The following is a 10,816-nucleotide window of genomic DNA, read 5'->3' as shown; positions in this document are numbered from 1 at the left end:
AACTATAAATAGAGAGCGTTAGTATTTATTTTAACTTTTTGTGTTTCTCAAAAAAGTACATGATCCCAAATATATGTATATTTAATCCAAATAAATCAATAAAAGGTTATTATTATTATAAATTGACTGGCTTAAAAAGTCAAAATTCTTGAGATGATCTTTGTAAGTAAATAAATTCAGGAGGTTATTAATCTTCAAAAACTACTTATAGGTGAATGTCCCTAAACAACGCAGGACGTTTTGTAAGAAGTGCAAAGTCCATAAGCCACACAAGGTAACACAGTACAAGAAGTCCAAGGAACGACATGCTTCCCAGGGTAGGAGACGTTACGACAGGAAACAGCAAGGTTACGGTGGCCAAACAAAACCTATATTCAGGAAAAAGGTAAGCTCTATCCTTATATATGTATCTTTACATCCAGTTTTGAAAAATTAAAACTTCAAAAATGATTTGAAAGTCCACTAAGATTAATACTCTTGTATTTTATGTTAATGCTTACACATACATATGTGCGCACAAAGGCAACTTCTTTCAATTTATTTGTTCATAAGTCAATATCCATACAGATGTTAGTTTGCAGTGGTTAATGTATATACATATAGTTATTAAATTATTTTACAAGATAAAAGGGTGGCTTTTATAAATGAGTAACTCGTGTAATCTTGGAAAATACAAATCCGATAACAAAGTTTAAATGGAGATCCTTTTTTGGATTTTAGAGACATTTAAAACTATGTACATCAAACTTTTAAAAAACTGCCGCCATTTTCTAGTATAATGCTCAGCTTTGTTTTTTTTTTTATTTGGCAATTTCATGTATCTGTAGACTAACTACCAAATTAAAACTCAGATTTATTTTTATTTATTTGTTTTTGTCACTTATTATCAGATAGATCATCTTAGAAAAATGTATGCATATTTATGGAATAATTGTTTATCTAAGAATTTATTATCGTAACTTATTTTGCAATTATAGTACTTTATAAATAGATCACCATTAAATATTTCTTTTAGCGGATAATTAATAAACAGAATAATATTTTATTCCTATGAAACATGATTAATTGTGTAGTCTAAGATGGTTGGATTGTTCATGATTTCTTTTACAAACAGTTCTATGTCGAATACACAGACATTGATATTTCAAGAAGAGTGGAGCGTGGCAGTCGAATACACAGACATTGATATTTCAAGAAGAGTGGAGCGTGCAGTCGAATACACAGACATTGATATTTCAAGAAGAGTGGAGCGTGCAGTCGAATACACAGACATTGATATTTCAAGAAGAGTGGAGCGTGCAAGTCGAATACACAGACATTGATATTTCAAGAAGAGTGGAGCGTGCAGTCGAATACACAGACATTGATATTTCAAGAAGAGTGGAGCGTGCAGTCGAATACACAGACATTGATATTTTAAGAAGAGTGAAGCGTGCACCATAATCTGAAGTTGACTGGCAGCATATCTGAACCTTTCTGATGCTTTCATATATCTATTACGTCACCTGTCGGCGATCTTGTAGTGGTGGGCGGTTGTTTGTAATTGTCGCGCCTGCACTTTGCGGTCAGCTGCGTTCGGCAAGCTCTCGCCCACTTGTGTGAACCGCTCCTTAATGTGATTTAATACACTACTTACGCCGTTTTCACAAAGGCCACAAAATTCGGAAACTAAGTATTTTGTTCTCTATCACTGAGTGCTCGTCAGTTGGACTTAAAGAGTTGCAAACAATGGGTGGCTTTCACACCACGGAGTGACTGATTTCAGTTGTTAGTTGCCAAAACATGGCACTAGCATGTGCAGTGGCCCAGCATTCGGCACTTAAAACGTTGATGGCGGTTCTCGGGTCTCAACTCAGCTTGATTACAGATGTGTTTCATTTCAGTTTTGATGTTACTAACATTGTTTTACTGTTAACACATGTTACATGTACAACATAAACTGTGAATAGCTTATAATAGAAGTAGAATGTAGTTCTGTGTTGTGGAATTAAGGAAGAAGCTAAATATTCTACACTTGTTTGTTGAATTATTTTTCGGACATTTGGTAATAATTTTTCAAAATTCTGTTGTCTTTCCTAACGTTGGCCAGTAGCATTAGGTAAAACTGACTGAATAGAAACAAGGAACTCAAGATGGGATAAATTTAAACTGTCTTGCCACTCTTCAATCTCTTCTGTGTCGCTTTAAACCACGGAAACAGCGAAGCATTATAATAAATAGAAATTAATCTTCATTGATTTTCTAGTTTCCTTAGGGAGACAACTGCTGAATGGGAAGGGGATCTAGAATTGCAGTAGACTCTGTATCTTGTGGCTGGCCAAAGATAAATAAAAGGATCCTATGATTTCACTGCAACAGTCAACACATTTTTATCTTTGTTCAGTCATCGTTTTGTTGCCTGTGTGAAACCACTCTAAATCGCCCCAGAATCGATTGCTGCGAGTTGCCATGATTAATTGGTTAATGGCTTTTGTTAAACCGCTCTTAAGGGCTGATTAATAGTAAGAGCTCTGGTATGTTAAAGCAGCAAATTGTATCCCTTTTATGGTCATTATTTAACAAACTGTACTGTTAAGCGCACACCGCCTCCTACTGCTTGTGTCGTAGCCAAGACCTGAAATCAATTCCTATCTTTTAGATGCATCAGTCCATTCCTGTACAAATTGTCGACATTCTTAGTAAAATCAGGAAAAGTTTTAAATAATTTCACAATTTTGGTACGTGTGAAAAACGAAACACACTTGTATTCAAGCTGAGTTGACATACTACAACCAGCAACAGATGTGAAAGTGCAGAGTGATATGCCACTGCACGCGCTCGATGAACATTTGTGACACTAGTACTGAAATAGGAAAGTCCGTGTGTAAAACGTCATATTTTTCTTACTTTTTATTCTTTATGTTTATATAAAACATCAACTATGAAATAACTATGTACCATGAAAGAACCGTGAATGTGATGGTTAAGATTGATAGAGTCTGCATCCTTCAGGAGGTGATGTGTGATGAGCTGGATGAAACAACCGAACACTTGCTCTTTGATTGTCTTATACAATAGTAAGGGAGCGGTATGCCATCTCTGGTAGTTTGGACAAGGGAGGTGAATTTTCCCAGGAGGACCTGATAAGTTGTTTTCGGTAGTTTGTAGAACTGCTGAAATCATAGACTGGTAGGCCTCATGGTGTGCCCCTTAGAAGAAGAAGAAGAATAGTTAGAATCCTGATACAGATTGATGCACTGGCGATCGGTCTGACAGTAAATATTGTTGGACATTTGCACTCAAGTGCTAGAACATCGGCACTACCAGCCTTGTGTGGACTAGGGTCTTCACATTCTAGATGCTTGCCTACATTATTAATACTATTTTATCATAGGAGTGATGTGTTAGGCATACTTGGTCATTTGTCTAGTTGCAGTACATTAGGACTTCTCTGTTACGTTATATATAAATATAAATTTCCTTAAAACTGTTAGTTTCCAGAAATGAATCAGTTCATTTATAGCTCATCCTTATTTTGCTTGGACTAAATAAATCAAGATTTGTGCACTGGCGATCGGTCTGACAGTAAATATTGTTGGACATTTGCACCAGTTGCTAGAACATCGGCAACTACCAGCTTGTGTGGACTAGGGTCCTCACATTCTAGATGCTTGCCTACATTATTTTACTACTATTATTTTTTCTATTTTATCATAGGAGTGATGTGTAGGCATTACTTGGTCATTTGTCTAGTTACGGTTACATTAGGACTTCTCTGTTACGTTATATATAAATATAAATTTCCTTAAAACTGTTAGTTTCCAGAAATGAATCAGTTCATTTATAGCTCATCCTTATTTTGCTTGGACTAAATAAATCAAGATTTGTGCACTGGCGATCGGTCTGACAGTAAATATTGTTGGACATTTGCACCAGTGCTAGAACATCGGCAACTACCAGCTTGTGTGGACTAGGGTCCTCCACATTTCTAGATGCTTGCCTACATTATTTTACTACTATTTATTTTTTCTATTTTATCATAGGAGTGATGTGTAGGCATATTTGGTCATTTGTCTAGTTACGGTACATTAGGACTTCTCTGTTACGTTATATATAAATATAAATTTCCTTAAAACTGTTAGTTTCCAGAAATGAATCAGTTCATTTATAGCTCATCCTTATTTTGCTTGGACTAAATAAATCAAGATTTGTGCACTGGCGATCGGTCTGACAGTAAATATTGTTAGACATTTGCACCAGTGCTAGAACATCGGCAACTACCAGCTTGTGTGGACTAGGGTCTTCACATTCTAGATGCTTGCCTACATTATTAATACTATTTTATCATAGGAGTGATGTGTTAGGCATACTTGGTCATTTGTCTAGTTACGGTACATTAGGACTTCTCTGTTACGTTATATACAGGGTGTTTGAAAAAGTATGTGGTACGGCTTAATATTTTAAAAACCATAGGAGATAACATCTATAAACTTTGCACAGATGTCATATGACTATGTAAATTATTTTTTTCTTGCTATTTACTATGACATGCCAACCATGGGGGGACGGCCCACAGAGGAAAACATGGAAAATCTTAAATTGAAGCATGGGTCGAGTGATACCTCATTTTGAAAGAGCTTACTTAGTAGAGTTGATTGCCGCAAACCGCATCTCAAAAGGTTTATCCAATCAGAAATGGCGGGTTGTTTTAGGTACACATTGTGAAGTACATTATGCGCTGCCATTTCTGACTGGATCGTCGTATTCTGATGCGGTAGGCGGCGTTTCACTCTACTAACCAATGTGTTTTCACTAACTTTTTTTAATTAGCAAATTATGTCATGAATTTATAACACAATAAATACCGATGTTTTTTAGTTTTATTTATTGTGTTATAAATTAATGACATAATTTGCTAATTAATAAAAGTCAGTTTAAAACACATTGGGTGGTAGTGTGGAAACGCCCGCCTACCGCATCAGAATACGACGATCCAGTCAGAAAATGGCAGCACATAATGTTACTTCACAATGTTGTACCTAAAACAACCCGCCATTTTCTGATTGAATAAACCTTTTGAGATGCGGTTTGCGGCAATCAACTCTACTAAGTAAGCTCTTTTCAAATGAGGTATCACTCGACCCATGCTTCAATTTAAGATTTCCATGTTTTCCTCTGTGGGCCGTCCCCCCATGGTTGGCATGTCATGGTATATAGCAAGAAAAAATAATTTACATAGTCATATGGACACTGTGCAAAGTTTATAGATGTTATCTTCCTATGGTTTTTAAAATATTAAGCCGTACCCATACTTTTCAAACACCCTGTATAAAATATATATTTCCTTAAAACTGTTAGTTTCCAGATATGAAACAGTTCATTTATAGCTCATCCTTATTTCGCTTGGACTAAATAAATCAACATTTGTGCACTGGCGATCGGGTCTGACAGTAAATATTGTTGGACAACTACCAGCTTGTGTGGACTAGGGTCTTCACATTCTAGATGCACATTCAGTTGTATTATTAAATGGCTTTTCAACTTGTTTATAGTGAGTTATTTTCTAAGGATGGTGGAATCTGTAGGTAGAATATCTGTTATACAAGAAAGTACCTTTGCACTGCGATTACAGGGACTATTAAATAATAGGTTATTGGACCTTTGCAACAGTGCTACAACAACGGCAGCAACCTTCTCGTGTGGGCTTGGGCCCTCACATTCTAAATGCTTGCCTACAGTCATTAGTATTAAAGCATGTACAGCTGTATTATTTTAATTTTCTTTTAGTAAATTTGTATTGTTACTAATTTTTTTCATAACAAAATTAAATTTTACCTGTTTCCAAATATAAACAAGCAATTTATAAGTTAGCCAATCATAAATTAGTGTAGTTCTTTCCAAAAGTCATGTAGTTGTTTTGAATTGGTTTTTGATTAGCTACTTTGCATTACATTTTGGCTAAGTTTGATCTATTACATTACGTTTGACCTATCAATAAGTAGGTGTAATGGCAATTAACTTGAAATTATATATAATAAACATACTTAGACTAAGTGCTTGAACATAGATAACAACTATATTGTTTTAGTCACTGGTAATACTGAAAACTCAATTTTTCCTAATCTTTATATATATAAAAATCTTGAGTCACGATGTATGTTTGCCAATAAACTCCAAAACGACTGAACCAATTTCAATCAAATTTCACATGTATCCGTAATTTAGTCTAACTTAGAAGATAGGATAGTTTATTATCTGAATTATTCGCTTATGTCGTGAATATAAACGAATTAAAATGAAGAAAAGTTTTCAAAGCGCCTGCACATTATAACCTGCAATTACGAGATAGATACGTATATTAAAACAGTGAAAACACTATTTGAAGGCGCTAAGTTATGATGTATAATTTGTCTAAACTAAATTTTTGGTTGAACTTAAAGGTTGAGTGGTAGACCACTTTGTAATAAAATACATTATGCATGTACAATACATTTTTGACATATTTTCTTGATCGTGACATCAAGGTAAAATCTACATCGGGGTTGGAAATATAATTTTACTTCAACCAGAAATGCTCATACGCGGGGCAAAACTTACGAAAAAGCGAGTGCGAAGCCGCGGGGAAACAGTTAGTTCTTTAATAAAAATGGTTCATTTTAAAGCATTCCTAGTACTGTAAGTAAAAAACTGCATAGAATCAAAATTTAGTTTTTTGCTTATTCAGGAACAATCAGTAATTTCCTAATCCATTAGTGATTTTTTAGCTTAGTTTTTGCTTGGACTAAATAAAACAAGATTTGTGCACTGGCGATCGGTCTGACAGTAAATATTATTAGACATTTGCACCAGTGCTAGAACATCGGCAACTACCAGCTTGTGTGGACTAGGGTCTTCACATTCTAGATGCTTGCCTACATTATTAATACTATTTTATCATAGGAGTGATATCTAGGCATTCTTGGTCATTTGTCTAGTTGCAGTACATTAGGACTTCTCTGTTACGTTTTTTATATATATTTATAAATTTCCTTAAAAATGTTGGTTTCCAGAAATGAATCAGTTTATTTATAGCTCATCCTTATTTTGATTGAACTAAAATAAATCAAGATTTGAGCACTGGCGATCGGTTCTGACAGTAAATATTGTTGGACATTTGCACCAGTGGCTAGAACATCGGCAACTACCAGCTTGTGTGGACTAGAGTCCTCACATTCTAGATGCTTGCCTACATTATTTTACTACTATTATTTTTTCTATTTTATCATAGGAGTGATGTGTAGGCATACTTGGTCATTTGTCTAGTTACGGTACATTAGGACTTCCTCTGTTACGTTATATATAAATATACAGTTACCTTAGTCAGCTGTATCTGGGCTAATTCTGTCAAATCTACTGTTGTGGTTACGCCTACTGATCAGAGATGTATAATTGTATAACCCTGTCTGTTTAGGCTAAAACCACCAAGAAGATTGTGCTGAGGATGGAGTGCACTGACTGTAAATACAGGAAACAGATTCCTCTGAAGCGCTGCAAGCACTTTGAGTTGGGAGGAGATAAAGAAGAGGAAGGTAAATAACCTCATATTTATTATCCTTGAGTTTTGTTGAAATTTTTTTGTAACATTGAAGGATTGTAAATTTGTAAAATCCTTGGTTCTTCTTGGTATTTCTTTACCCGGTCACTCGCATATTTAGAAGATAAATGAGATTGAATTAAACTATTCAGATATATTATGTAATTTGGTTATACCAGTTTGTGTGTTATAGTTATTATTTTACCACCGGTTTTTTTTGAGAACAATAATTGTGCCTTATGCAATATTGTTAAACATGTTTTTGATTTGTGTATACAAATATAAAGTTATTATTATCAATAATGAAAAAAGTATTATTGTCCAACTCTTCTTCAATGCTGAAGTTTTTTTATTTTACCGTAATAAACCATATAAAATGGTTAAATAAAATTAAGGTTTATAAAATATTTTTTAGTTACATATTAAAATGAAATTGGTCACAGTTCACATAAACGAAAGTTAAGCAAATTTTTTTAAGGTTTTAAAACATATTTTAAAATAGAGATTTTGGAGCTAAAACAGATAAGACTCATGCTGGATAAAAATGTTCCATATAAAATGTTCATGGAGGCTATTGTACCAAGTCCAAGAATTCTGCCATGTCATATAGGGGTTTGCAAGCCATCTCATAGATTCTTAAAATGATTCTGGAAGAGCATTGTGTAGTTTACGTACAATGTTGGATGGTTTCTTTTCAATGCTGTGCGATGAAGGGGTAGTATGTATTGTGATGCATGTCTGGTGTTGTGTGTATGTACGTACACTGCTTCCTGTAGGTAGATCCATCTTGTTAATATGCATAACAGCACCTATTATATAGAGTGCAATGGCTGTTAGTATCCTGAGAGGTTTAAATCACTATGTGTATCTGTCCATTACAAGCCCAAATTATGATTTTAGTTGGCAATGTGTTTCTAAAATATAAAGTTTTAAACATTTTAAACTGTCAAAAGAAAAATCTGTCAAACTTTTGGGCTTTTATTTCTGATAATAAAATTGGTTGGCAATCCCATACAAAATCAGGTTGTTACCAAACTCAGTAGGGTTCACTTTCTTTTATCTAAACTTAAGCTTGGTGTTGGATTGGATTCTCCGTTGATGACGTATTTTCCCCTTTTTCCCCACCTAACCTACTGTGTTATGCTTTGGGTTAACAGAAGTGGTGCACATGAAGTTTTCCTTTGTCAGAAAAGAACTGTAAGGTTAAACAAATCAAGAACTGTAAATCTTTTTTTCATTAAAATACACAATTTTAACACTTCATAGTCTTTATTTTTTACAGTGTTGTGTTTGTCAAGTCACATTTTGAGAGAAATTGTTACAATAATTATAAGACTAGAAACTGTAACTAACTGGACATTGCTGCTGTAAGACTCAGTTAGGTATTGAATAGTCATAAGCTGCTTCAGATAAAACTTTATAAAAAACGTAATTAGGTACTTTGTTGTACTGACTGCACTCTACACATGTAACCTGTACTAGCTTAACAGCAATAAGCGATTTGATTTGATATTTATTTGTGTCATGGTGTATATGTTACATGTACAAGTAACCAGTGGTCAGTCAGTTTGCATGTGATTCTGTTTTTTACAAGTTATGCCAACATAGTAAAAATTATAAGTATAATTACTTGATTACACTTGTATATTACTAATAATATCATTGTTTGTTTCAGGGCCAGATGATCCAGTTCTAATCTTTTTGGTATTGTTGATTCATTAAAATGTCCTTTTAAATAAACTTTTCTTGTACTTGTTATTTGAAACCTTTTTATTTCTAGTAATTACCTCAAGGTTCATACAGATTGTTATTGAAAATTTGTATTTCAACTTAAGAAAAAACATTTATATATAAAGGATGATCAAAACATTCCAGGGTTTCCCAACTATCTGCTGCACCAGATTTTGCAAACTGTAATTCTTCACCTAAATAAACATTTCATTTTATGTATAGACTTTTATTACAAAGGTATCCTGTGCAGAATCAATACTACAATAATCATTTTAGAGGTGGCAGAACTATTTTATTTGCTTACAATTGTTATTTATATACACAGTTACTGTAGATGGTTCAGGAACAAAACTCACTATTCTATAACCTTTGAAAACACTGGCACTGCAGAAATAGACATATGTTTTGAAATGCAATATTTATTATTGGCTTTTTATGTAAAAGAACCGACTTTTAAAACCTAAAGCATTCACGAAAGTAACAGAGATCGAGAGAAAGGTTTACAACATAGGCAAAGGATTAGAGGAACAATAGTTTATACTGTGTTACTGGATAGGCCAAAAATATCTTCACTCTGAAATTTGTTTAATATTTTGAGGACGTTATTCAGTGATGATACAGATAACAAAGTTGTCAAAGAAAGGATCAAACCCTTGCATTAATATGACAAATTCAAGATCCCCTGATTTGACCTGTATGGACGTTTACTTATGGGGTAGGCTGAAAGACTTAGTTTATGTTTTAACGACCGACAACACCCGAAGATATGATGCAGCGAATCTGGAATGCTTTAAATTCAATCAGCTACGAAGAGGTGTTGGAGCTGTAGATAGCTTAAGTTCCAGATTAGAACTGTGTTTAGCAAATGACTGACTACAATTCGAGCACCTGTACTAACAAAATCAGTGAAAGGTAAGATTATGGCTAGTTCAGAGGTCATTCAGAGCTATTAAGCAAATTAAAAATTATAGGGTATATTTTTATTTCATATAATTTTAAAATAATTTGTTACATTTTGTAAACAGACATACGTAATTCAGTTTTTTGGCTGCCATTCTGAAACAGTAAGAGATAGGGAAAAAAGTTAAATACATAAAATGTTTTTTTTTTAAAGACCTTTTATTTGATATAAAATTTATTATATGTTGCTATTTAAGAATTTTGAGTGTTAGGATTTTCTGTACTCTTAAATTTTGAATATTTTTGAAATTTAGAAAATCCAGTGAAAAATGCCCGTACCAACGTATTTCATTGAAAAATAGGTCAATAGCAAGTTACGAAAAAAATCTGGAGCTGTTCCGTATTGTAGGTAGGGTAACACACGGTACTTTATTTTAACCCAATTTATCTTTCAATTTTGACTCATAACGCGTAATTAACTTTACAATTTCTTTTTACATTTTACCAACTCTAATATTTTTTTTAGTTAGTGGTGGCTATTAGGAATAAATAATAATAATACAGTATCATAAAATAATCAGACCCCTATATTTTTTAACAAATTTTCAAATTTTACAAAAAATCGTCAGGACT

General features: G+C 33.6%; 1 protein-coding gene across 1 annotated transcript; it reads left to right on the top strand.

Moving 5' to 3' along the window:
* Positions 1 to 211: 211 nt before the first annotated feature.
* Positions 212 to 9,287, top strand: LOC124374664 (60S ribosomal protein L44-like; the record flags this gene model as incomplete). Its single annotated transcript, XM_046832839.1, has 3 exons — positions 212 to 385; positions 7,430 to 7,547; positions 9,228 to 9,287. Coding segments are annotated over 3 exons (339 nt in total), but the record flags the coding sequence as incomplete, so codon positions are not given.
* Between the last annotated feature and the right edge of the window lie 1,529 nt (positions 9,288 to 10,816).

This window comes from Homalodisca vitripennis, unplaced genomic scaffold (genome assembly GCF_021130785.1).
Source record: "Homalodisca vitripennis isolate AUS2020 unplaced genomic scaffold, UT_GWSS_2.1 ScUCBcl_9506;HRSCAF=18023, whole genome shotgun sequence".
NCBI lineage: Eukaryota > Metazoa > Arthropoda > Insecta > Hemiptera > Cicadellidae > Homalodisca > Homalodisca vitripennis.
The sequence above is the reverse complement of the archived record's forward strand: the minus strand, read 5'-3'. Positions and strand labels throughout refer to the sequence as shown.